Here is an 11,370-nt window from a genome sequence, read left to right as displayed (position 1 = left end):
ACTTTATGAAGAAGAATTACGACTAGGTTACATGGAACGCACACATTTTGTTTGCGCAGGGAGAGAAGCACAGGGCATCGGGATTAGCAACCTTTAGTCTTGCTAGGCTGTATAAAGTTGACCAAATGAATAGGCTGTTGTTAGGTGTAAATAAAGTTGCTACTTTGTTGTATTGTTTAGCTGACCAATGCACGAGCTTGCAATTATGAAACGACTAATACTGCAACCCTTCCAACATTGGGGACGACAGTGACATTTTCCCAGATTCTAGTGAGAAACCCGGGAAATCTCCTTATTTTTGGGGAAGCTCAATGTTGACAGCTATGAGAATGACACAAACCGATTAATCGGGACATGAAAATAGCTGTATGACAATTTAATAGGCCCAGCAATAATGTGGACTGACCTACCATGAGCTGCTCAATTCACAAACTCACTACTGCCATCTGCTGTTTAGTGGTGCAACATCTACATCTTTTTTTAAAGACCATTATGTTTGTTTAGCTAAATATTATTTTTTGTTTTTATGTGCCTTAGTGTTTGTATTGACCTCAATAATGCTACAATTCTTGACAATTTGCTAGGTATCTCCCAGTATGTTTCCACCTAATTTATCGAACGTCTCTCGGACATCAGTTTGATCTGTTCGGTTTCTTCCTCGGGCTGCTCTGGCCACTCAGTCTCCGGGAACCCGCCCTGAACTGGACCTCAACGCCAACGGAGAGAACCACGGAACCGGCACCACCACCCTCACAGACTGCCTACGCAGGTCACACCACACACACACACACACACACACACACACACACACACACACACACAGACTGCCTACGCAGGTCACACCACACACACACACCACCACCCTCACACACACACACACCACCACCCTCACAGACTGCCTGCGCAGGTCACACCACACACACTCACACACACACACATACACACACACACACACACACACACACACACATATACACCACCACCCTCACAGACTGCCTGCGCAGGTCACACCACACTCACTCACACACACACACACACACATACACACATACACCACCACCCACACACACACACCACCACACGCACACACACACACACACACACCACCACCCTCACACACCACACACACCACCACCCTCACACACACCACCACCCTCCACACACACCACCACCCTCACACACACACCCACACCACCACCCCCACACACACACCACACACACACACCACCACCCTCACACACACCCACACACCACCACCCTCACACACACCACACACACCACCACCCTCACACACACACCACACACACACACCACCACCCTCACAGACTGCCTGCACAGCTCATAACACACACACACACACACACACACACACACACACACACACACACCACCACCCTCACACACACCACACACACACACCACCACCCTCACAGACTGCCTGCACAGCTCATAACACACACACACACACACACACACACACACTCACTGACACGCTGGGATGTGTGTGCAGGTTCACGCGTCCAGAACACCTGGGAAGCAGCGCTAAGATCAAGTGCAGCGGTTGCCATAGCTACCAGGAGTCCACCAAACAGCTGACCATGAAGAGGCTCCCAATAGTGGCCTGCTTCCACCTGAAGGTGTGTGTGTGTGTGTCTGTGTGTGCGTTATTATATATTTGGGGTGTATTTAGAGAGGTGTAGGTGTGTGTGTGTGTGTGTGTGTGTGTTATTATATATTTGGGGTAGCACTCTCTCATCTCTTCTCTCTCTCTCTCTCTCTCTCTCTCAAATTCAAATTCAAATGTGCTTTATTGGCATGACTCAGAAAATAGTGTTGCCAAAGCAGTAACATGACAATACAAACATATACAATATTTGTTTTAAGGGGTCAAAGAAAGGAAACTTATCTAAACTAAAAAGAAAAAACTTATATTTAAAAAAAATAGTAACTAAATCCACGTTTAAAAAAAACTTAAAACATGCATTCTTAAATCTAAATTTAAAGGAAACTTATACAATAGTCTATATAAAACTATTTAACAAAACTATATACTGTATGCACTTTTTCTATGTGAAGTTTCTCTTAAAATGTGGCAGGACTATAAATATTGGTATGCTAAGTGGGCACATTTATCTATTTCTCCCAGGAGGAAATGTAGTTTTTGTTCATTGGTGGCAGTCATAAAACCGGGACAAGTGATTTCAATTTGTGGGTAGAATATAGCTCTTAAGTGTTGATAATTGGGACATTCTGTGAGGGAAGTGGCATTAGCCCTCTACTACTCCGATATTACAGAATTTACATATTCGGGATCTTCACGAGCTATCCAGGTTTGGCGGTGTCTACCCTTTTCTATTGCAAGGGAATGATCACTCAGTCGATACTTTTGACAGGAGTTTTCTATGGCGATGGTTTTTAATTTCATTTAAATATGGTGCCAATTTGTAAATCAATTGAATAGTTCTGTAGCAGTGTAGCTTATTTACTTGTTCGATTTTGCATTTCCATGTGTTAATGTAGTTTTGTTTTGCTGTGTTCTCTACTTCTTTTGCTACTGAAACAATACTTGAGCTGCAGTTTTCAGGTTGTGTTTTTGTATTATGAAGTTTAAGGGTCACTTCTCTGGGTGTTCACTCCTCAGCTGGGCAGCAGTGTGGTGATATTGCTCTGAATTGCTAGTCTGAAGATGATGCCAGAATTTGGTTGCTCTTTTTGTATGTCTACAAGGAGAAATCTTCCAAGCTCAGCTCTGCAGCCTAGATTAGGTGCACATCTGTTTAAACCTAGAATATTTTTACAGAATTCCAAATGTAATAATTAGGTTTGGCTTTTGTCCCATGTTTCGAAATTGTCTTTATATTTTTTATATATCTCTCTCTCTCTCTCTCTTCTCTCTAGCGGTTTGAGCACTCTCTCATCTCTTCTCTTCTCTCTCTAGCGGTTTGAGCACTCTCTCATCTCTTCTCTCTCTCCTCTCTAGCGGTTTGAGCACTCTCATCTCTTCTCTTCTCTTCTCTCAAGCGGTTTGAGCACTCTCTCATCTCCTCTCTCTCTAGCGGTTTGAGCACTCTCTCATCTCTTCTCTCTTCTCTTCTCTCCTCTCTCTCCTCTCTAGCGGTTTGAACACTCTCTCATCTCTTCTCTCTCCTCTAGCGGTTTGAGCACTCTCATCTCATCTCTTCTCTCTCCTCTCTAGCGGTTTGAGCACTCTCTCATCTCTTCTCTTCTCTTTCCTCTCTAGCGGTTTGAGCACTCTCTCATCTCTAGCGGTTTGAACACTCTCTCATCTCCTCTCTCCTCTCTCTCTAGCGGTTTGAGCACTCTCTCATCTCTTCTCTCTCTCCCTCTAGCGGTTTGAACACTCTCTCATCTCTTCTCTCTCTCCCTCTAGCGGTTTGAACACTCTCATCTCTTCTCTCTCTCCTCTCTAGCGGTTTGAGCACTCTCTCATCTCTTCTCTTCTCTCTAGCGGTTTGAACACTCATCTCTTCTCTCTCTCCTCTCTAGCGGTTTGAGCACTCTCTCATCTCATCTCTTCTCTCTCTCCTCTCTAGCGGTTTGAGCACTCTCTCATCTCATCTCTTCTCTTCTCTCTAGCGGTTTGAACACTCTCTCATCTCTTCTCTTCTCTCTCTCTCTCCTCTCTAGCGGTTTGAACACTCTCTCATCTCATCTCTTCTCTTCTCTCTAGCGGTTTGAACACTCTCTCATCTCTTCTCTTCTCTTCTCTCTAGCGGTTTGAACACTCTCATCTCTTCTCTTCTCTCTCTCTAGCGGTTTGAACACTCATCTCATCTCTTCTCTTCTCTCTCTCTAGCGGTTTGAGCACTCTCTCATCTCTTCTCTTCTCTTCTCTCTAGCGGTTTGAACACTCTGCCAAGTTGAGGAAGAAGATCTCCACTTATGTGTCCTTCCCACTCGAGCTGGACATGACGCCCTTCATGGCCTCCAGGTGTGTGTGTGTGTGTGTGTGTGTGTGTGTGTGTGTGTGTGTGTGTGTGTCTCTCTCTCTCTTCTCTCTATCTCTCTCTTTCTCTCTCTCTCTCTCTCAATTTTCAATTTCAATTTCAATGGAGCTTTATTGGCATTACTCAATGAAGCAGTGTTGCCAAAGCAAACATATAACAAAACAACACAGATACAATATCTGTTTAAAAAATAAAAAATACAAATAAAATAATAATAATAATAATAATAATAATAATAACAAAATGATAATAATTAAAAGAGAAAATAATAAATGAAATGTATAATGATACAGTATTACTATATACTGTATATTTATCAATGTGCTATCATGGGTATTGGTTATTGATATAAAGCAAAGCATGTCTGGTATGGGTCACTCATTTCCTCAATTTATGACATGTTAACGGTTTTCTTGGCGAAGTTTTAAACAACTTGTATGCTCTCCCAACAAGTATGGGAGCTTGTCTTCATTTTCTAATAGTTCAAACTGAGGTATAATTTGGCTGAATTGAAAGAAATATTGGTTCCTGACTGTTGAATTTACTGCATTCAGTGAGGAAGTGTTTTCATCTTCTACTACTCCCTCACTGCACTGCAAACACAACCTTTCTTCCCTAGGAAGCCAGGTTTGCCTGTGTCTTCCCATTTTCTAAGGCCAGAGAGTGTTCACTTAATCTATAGGATGTTAGTAATTTTCTTTGTTTGTACTTTTCGGTAATTTCTTTTAGATAAGATGCAAATTCATAGTGGTTTTGATTTTTTTGGAAACATTTCAATTTGTTGGATTGTTCAATATTGTTTAGCCAATATTTGTAATATTCTTCTTTTGTTAATTTTTTCGATATGTTTTAACTTTGCCTGAGACATGTCAGGTGTATTCAAATTCAAATTGTGTTTTTTGATATAAGATAATCAAAAGATCTCTCTCTGGGTGGGTTCTCCTCTGTAGAAGGGCACTGTGATTATATTCCTCTGGTTTTGAGGACAGTACATGGTGATAAAATCAACTAATAGTGGATATCTTCCAAGTTCTGCTCTGCATGCAATATTTGTTGCATTCCTGTGTACACCCAAGATGTTCTGACAGAATTCCAGGTGTAGTGTTTCTGCTGGGCTTTTGTCCCATAGCTCATAATTATCTTGATGTTTTATGCCCCAAATTTCACTACCATATCAGATAATGGGCTTGATAACCGAATCAAAACTCTTTTGCCACAATTTGATAGGGGTGTTGCATTGGTATAGAGATTTTCTTATGCAATAATATGTTCTCCGTGCTTTGTCAACCAGGTCTTTAATAGCCAGATTAAAATTGCCCGTGGAGGAAATATTTAGGCCCAAATAGTTATAATTTGTCACTTGGGAAAGTCTGCTTTCACCAAGGGTGAAATTATATTTATTGTCTGTTGAACGTGTCTTTTTTTGAAATATCATTATTTTAGTTTTTTCTTTATTTATGGGGAGGTTCCAAATTTCAGAGTAATTTTCCAGGATTGACAGACTCTCTTTTAGCCCCTCCTCAGTTGGGGACAGAAGTAGGAGGTCATCCGCAAACAGGAGACATTTAATGTCTCTACCCCCAATTGTGACTCCTGATAGTTTGGATTTAGCTATGTCTGATGTTAGATCATTGATGTATAAATTGAAGAGTAGAGGACTAAGACTACAACCTTGCCGAACACCTTTGGCTTGTTTAAAGTATGACGTTCTTTTATCATCGATTTTGACACAACATCTGTTGTTTTTGTATATATCTTTTATAAGGTCATAGATTCTCCCCCCTATCCCATTTTCTATCAGTTTAAGTAAGAGTCCATCATGCCAGACTGAATCGAAGGCCTTCTTGAAGTCTACAAAGCATCCAAAAAGTTTTCCTCTGTTGGTGTTCTGTACACATTTTTCAATTAATGTCTGTAATGTATATATGTGGTCAGTTGTTCTGTGTTTTGGCATGAACCCGATCTGAGTTACTTAGAACCCTATTTTCCTGTAAGAATTCTACCATTCTGTTATTTATGATGCTACAGAAAAGCTTTCCTAAGTTGCTGCTTACAGCAATGCCTCTGTAGTTGTTTGGATCTAGTTTATCTCCGTTTTTGTAGATTGGTACGATTTGATTTTCTTTCCATGGCCATGGGAAATGACCAACAGCTAGAACTAGATTGAAAAGTTTGAGAATGGCTTGTTTCAGTATTGGGCTGCTGTACTTAATCATTTCATTATGTGTCCCATCGCACCCACATGCCTTTTTTGTTTTTAGGGTTTTTATTTTTTTAGTTTAGTTCAGCTAGTGATAAAGGGGTGTCTAGATTGTTCAATTCATTTTTTACTTTTGATTCCAATTCTTGTCATTTATCAGTCAATTGTGTTTGGAGTGGATTTAGTTTGTCTTCACTGTAGAGTTGCCCAAAATGGTCTGTCTAGATGTTTTTCATCACATAGGGGGATCTGTTTAGTGTTTTTGGTGATCTCAAGTTTGTTCCATAACTCCCAAAATGAATTTTGATCGACAGCATCTTCTATATCTTGTAGCTTTTTATTCATGTATGTGCCTTTTTTCTGTCTTAGTAATGATTTGTATTTGGTAAGAGTTTGTTGGTATAGTAACCGTGTGCTTAAATTGGTTTGTTCCCTATGTTTCTTATTTGATAGTGTTCTTAACTGTTTCCTTAATGTTTGACATTCTTTGTCAAACCACTCGTTCTTTTTAGTTTTAAATTTCTTTTTCTTGTATTTTTTCTTTACTTTTAGTATTTTCCTGGCCACTAAATTAAAAATTTCAGAAATCTTTTCTGTTGCTAGATTTATGCCTTCTCTATCCTCTTGAAATTTTGTGAACAAAAATGTGTATATAAGGTTTTCAATTTCGGTACTATTAAGTTCAGTCTCATATTGAAGCACACACTGTCAGTTAAGCCATCGAAATTGAGTTGGCAGGGGATAGAGTTTAGTTTCATGTTTTTGGGATGTTTCTTGTTTGACTCTCGTTTTTAAACTCAGAGTGATGTGGCTGTGGTCTGAGAGTGGAATTTGAGGCATAACCATTAAATAATTAATGTAGCTTGGATCAATATCTGTTATTGCATAGTCTACAACACTACTACCAAGATGTGAGCAGTAGGTGTACCTACCCAGAGTCACCTTTGATTCTACCATTAGTGATGTTGAGACCCAGGCTTTTACAACTATATTATCAGCACTCTGACGTGATCTTTCAAAATTGTTTTCATTTATTTGAGCTTCAGTGATATATGCATAGCCATTTGGGTTTATATAATCTTTTTCTGTACCTGTTCTTGCATTCATGTCTCCCATTAGCAAAACTGATCCTTCAGATTGGAATTGTATGATTTCTGAATGCAGAATTTCAAAGGTTTCTTCAGAGTAGTAGGGTGATTCATATGGGGGTATATAGATGGCGCATAGATAGATCTCTCCCTCTCTCTCTGTCTCTATGTGTTTGCATGTGTGTTTCTGTCTTTGTAAGAAAGAAGAATTCTAGCATCTCTCCCCATTTCCAATTCAGCCATACTGAAAGTGTTTGTGTGTGTGTGCTTGTGTGTGTGTGTGTGTGTGTGTGTGTGTGCGTGCGCATGGGTGTGTGTGCTTGTGTGTGTGTGTCCGTGTCCGTGTGTGTGTGTGTGTGTGTGCGTGTGTGTTTTGCAGTAAGGAGAGCAGGATGAACGGCCAGTACCAGCAATTGGATTCCCTAAACAACGACAACAAGTGAGTAAGCAAATAAACAACTACTGTGTAAACAACAACACAAGTGAGTAAACAATGACAACTAGTGTGTAGATAACAACACAAGTGAGTAAACAACGACAACAAATGAGTAAACAATGACAACAAGTGTGTAAACAACAACACAAGTGAGTAAACAATGACAACAACTGTGTAAACAACCACAACAAGTGTGTGTGTCCTTTATTCCCTAAACAACCACAACAAGTGTGTGTGTCCTTTATGTGAACTTCCCGTTGAGCAGTACATCCATTGCGGTACATTGACATAGAGTTCTATCGAGATGACTGGTCCTCCTCAAGTTAGGAACGTTTATTTAGGGTTTTGGAGTTATGGGTCTTCCTCACACCTGTGTGTGTGTGTGTGTTTAATATTACTATGATATAAAAACATGTGTGCGTGTGAGTGTAATATGACTATGGTGTAAACGTGTGTGTGTGTGTGTGTGTGTGTGTGTGTGTGTGTGTGTGTGTGTGTGTGTGTGTGTGTGTAATATTACTATGATATAAAAAAGTGTTTGTGTGTGTGTGTCTGTGTAATATTACTGTGATATAAAAACGTGTGTGTGTAATATTACTGTGATAGAAAAACGTGTGTGTGTGTGTGTGTGTGTAATATTACTGTGATAGAAAAACGTGTGTGTGTCTCCCAGATACTCGCTGTTTGCAGTGGTGAACCACCAGGGGACGCTAGAGAGCGGCCACTACACCACCTTCATCAGGCAGCACAAGGACCAGTGGTTCAAATGTGACGACGCCATCATCACTAAAGCCAGCATCGGAGATGTGCTCAGCAGCGAAGGGTTGGTTTAACACACACACACACACACACACACACACACACTCATCACTAAAGCTAGCATCGGAGATGTGCTCAGCAGCGAAAGGTTGGTTTCACACACGCGCGCGTGCACACACACACACTCATCACTACAACTAACATCGGAGATGTGCTCAGCAGCGAAGGGTTGGTTTCACACACACACACACACACACACACTCATCACTACAACTAGCATCGGAGATGTGCTCAACAGCGAAGGGTTGGTTTCACACACACACACACACACACACACACACACACACACACACTCACACTCATCACTACAACTAACATCGGAGATGTGCTCAACAGCGAAGGGTTGGTTTCACACTCTCTCACACACACAGACTCACACACACACACACTCACAGACTAACTCTGTGCTAACTGTGTGTGTTTCAGGTATCTGCTCTTCTACCACAAACAGTTTCTGGAGTACGAGTGAGGTGCATGGCCACGTCCCTACTTCAAATCAGCCAATCAGCAACCTCTCTTACCAGGAGGGAGACACGCCCCCTCTGTCCCTTACTCCTGAAACTTTTATCATGCCAGAGAGGACACACACACACACACACACACACACTTTCAGTCCGGAGACTTTTATCAGACCAAAGAGAGGACACACACACACACACACACACACTCTTTCAGTCCGGAGACTTTTATCAGACCAAAGAGAGGACACACACACACACACACACACCCTGAGTTGTCTGTTCCTGAGCAGGAGGACCTGAAGAAAGATAGATCACTACCTCCCTCTAATGAACGAGTGGAATGCCTCACTCTCTCTCTCTCTCTCTCTCTCCCCTGTGTGTGTTCAGATATGCGCCGAGTTGAAAACTGAGAATGTTCCAGAAAGCAGCTTTTGTTTGACTCTGAGAAGAGGGCATCTCTGGGCATCTCTGGGCCTCTCTGGGGATCTCTGGGCCTTTTCCTCGTTTCTCTGTCCCATGTGTGTCCAGGTCATTTACCGACGTCCAGAAAGGATCTTGAGGCCCCATTCCCTCTTGACTAATCAAGCAATAGTGATTTTGAATTTATTAAAATTGATATATTCCGTAGCAAAATGGCACGTTCGCCAGCTGCCAGCTAGTATTTAAAGTGTGCTATGTTAAAGTACCATCAGTGATTCTAAGCGATTCCTAACCCATAACACGCAGTGTAGATTACCATTCTGCGCTGCCATGGTGATGAGTTGCCATGGTGAACCCTACACAATGCCACAGTGTAGATTACCATTCCACGCTGCCATGGTGATGAGTTGCCAATCCATTGCTAGCCGGTTAAACAGTCGGTGCTTGCTGTCCAATTGCTTCAGAGTTGGACAGAGTTTGTTAAACATCCTTTCTGGAATACCCCGCTCATTTACATATGACACACACACACACATCACACTTGAGGCTCAAGGGAAATGGCCAGGGCAGAGAGATGGACATTTTGAAGGAGTTAAACATTGTATGTGTGTGGGGGTGTCTTGTATATGATCTATATTTTTATAAGTGAATGAGTCCCTGTTTACACCCTCATCTCACACACACACACTACCACCCTAACTAGCCCTCATCTCTCACACACACACACACACACACACTACCACCCTAACTAGCCCTCATCTCTCACACACACACACATACACACTAGCACCCTAACTAGCCCTCATCACATGAATGGTGAATGAGAAAGTCTTGCGTTGTGGCTTGTGACTAGTTGGGGTTCCACCGTGTGTGTGTGCAGACCTGCATGAACATAAACAGCTTTAGGAATTTGTAAACACGTGAATGTGTGTGTGTATTTGTGATTATGTGAAGGTCTGTGTGTGTTTGTGGAGACGTGTGTGTGTGTGTGTGTGTGCGCGCGCGCATTGGTGTACTAGGTGCGTGTGTGTTTGTGTGCGTGCATTGGTGTAATATAGAATCTTTATCGTCATTGTACGTGTACAACGAAATTTGTACTCTATAAGAGTGTGTGCGTGCCTGTGTGTGTGTGCATTGGTGTACTAGGCGAGAGTCGTGCCTGTGTGTGCATTGGTGTACTAGACGAGAGTGTGTGCGTGCATTGGTGTACTAGGCGAGAGTGTGTGTGTGTGTGTGTGTGCGCATTGGTGTGTGTACGTGCGTGTGTGTACATTTGTGTACTGAATCAGTACTTGGCATGTGGCCTCAGCCCACTCTGCTCCAGGGAGACAGCCAGCTCTCTACGGATGGAAAATATATTATTATTATTATTCTCTATTTCGTCTGGACTTCTATTGTCTGTAAATGCATGCGCGCACACACACACACACACACACACACAGTGTCATACAAGCAGACGACACAACCCCATAAGCACAGTCACAGAGTGATACAGATTTCATGTAACCCATTATTTTAATTCTGGGGCAAGTCACACTCACTCAAATGCAGACTAATAATGAGATCATGTAATCCATTTAGATTAGATTCAACATTATTTTAACTCTGTTTATTTAACTCAGTTTATGTAACTCTGGGGCAAGTGGGTTCTGTTCTTGTTCTAGGTGTTGCCACTGGGTGAAGATTTTCCGTTTCTGTGAGCTTCTCGTATGTCTTGGGAACACAAGAGCAAAGAGCCATACTGCAGCAACTCAACGTCTTCCAAAACACACTGAACTTCACACCGTTAAACGCGACGTCTTCCAAAACACACTGAACTTGACACGTCAATCCTTACAAAGGCTAGATTGTTGTCTGGTCACCTCGACATCTTCCAAAACACATTGAACTTGACACCGTCAATCCTTACAAAGGCCAGTCATTATTGGGAAAATAAGCCCGACAGGGCGAACTGGACCGGGACGTGCAGCGGAGGGCT

The 11,370-nt window shown here is 41.9% G+C and overlaps 1 protein-coding gene across 1 annotated transcript in view; it reads left to right on the top strand.

The window, feature by feature from the left end:
• usp22 (ubiquitin specific peptidase 22) overlaps window positions 1–10,769 on the top strand; it is a 15,966-nt gene extending 5,197 nt beyond the window's left edge. Inside the window, exons 5-10 of the mRNA XM_048245544.1 lie at window positions 681–769; window positions 1,511–1,637; window positions 3,861–3,952; window positions 7,636–7,695; window positions 8,366–8,515; window positions 8,938–10,769. Coding sequence (XP_048101501.1) covers window positions 681–769; window positions 1,511–1,637; window positions 3,861–3,952; window positions 7,636–7,695; window positions 8,366–8,515; window positions 8,938–8,980 — 561 coding nt within the window. The 3' untranslated portion in view covers window positions 8,981–10,769. The remainder of the gene's footprint in view (window positions 1–680; window positions 770–1,510; window positions 1,638–3,860; window positions 3,953–7,635; window positions 7,696–8,365; window positions 8,516–8,937) is intronic.
• Window positions 10,770–11,370: the final 601 nt, after the last annotated feature.

Source organism: Alosa alosa, chromosome 6 (genome assembly GCF_017589495.1).
Source record: "Alosa alosa isolate M-15738 ecotype Scorff River chromosome 6, AALO_Geno_1.1, whole genome shotgun sequence".
NCBI lineage: Eukaryota > Metazoa > Chordata > Actinopteri > Clupeiformes > Clupeidae > Alosa > Alosa alosa.
The sequence above is the reverse complement of the archived record's forward strand: the minus strand, read 5'-3'. Positions and strand labels throughout refer to the sequence as shown.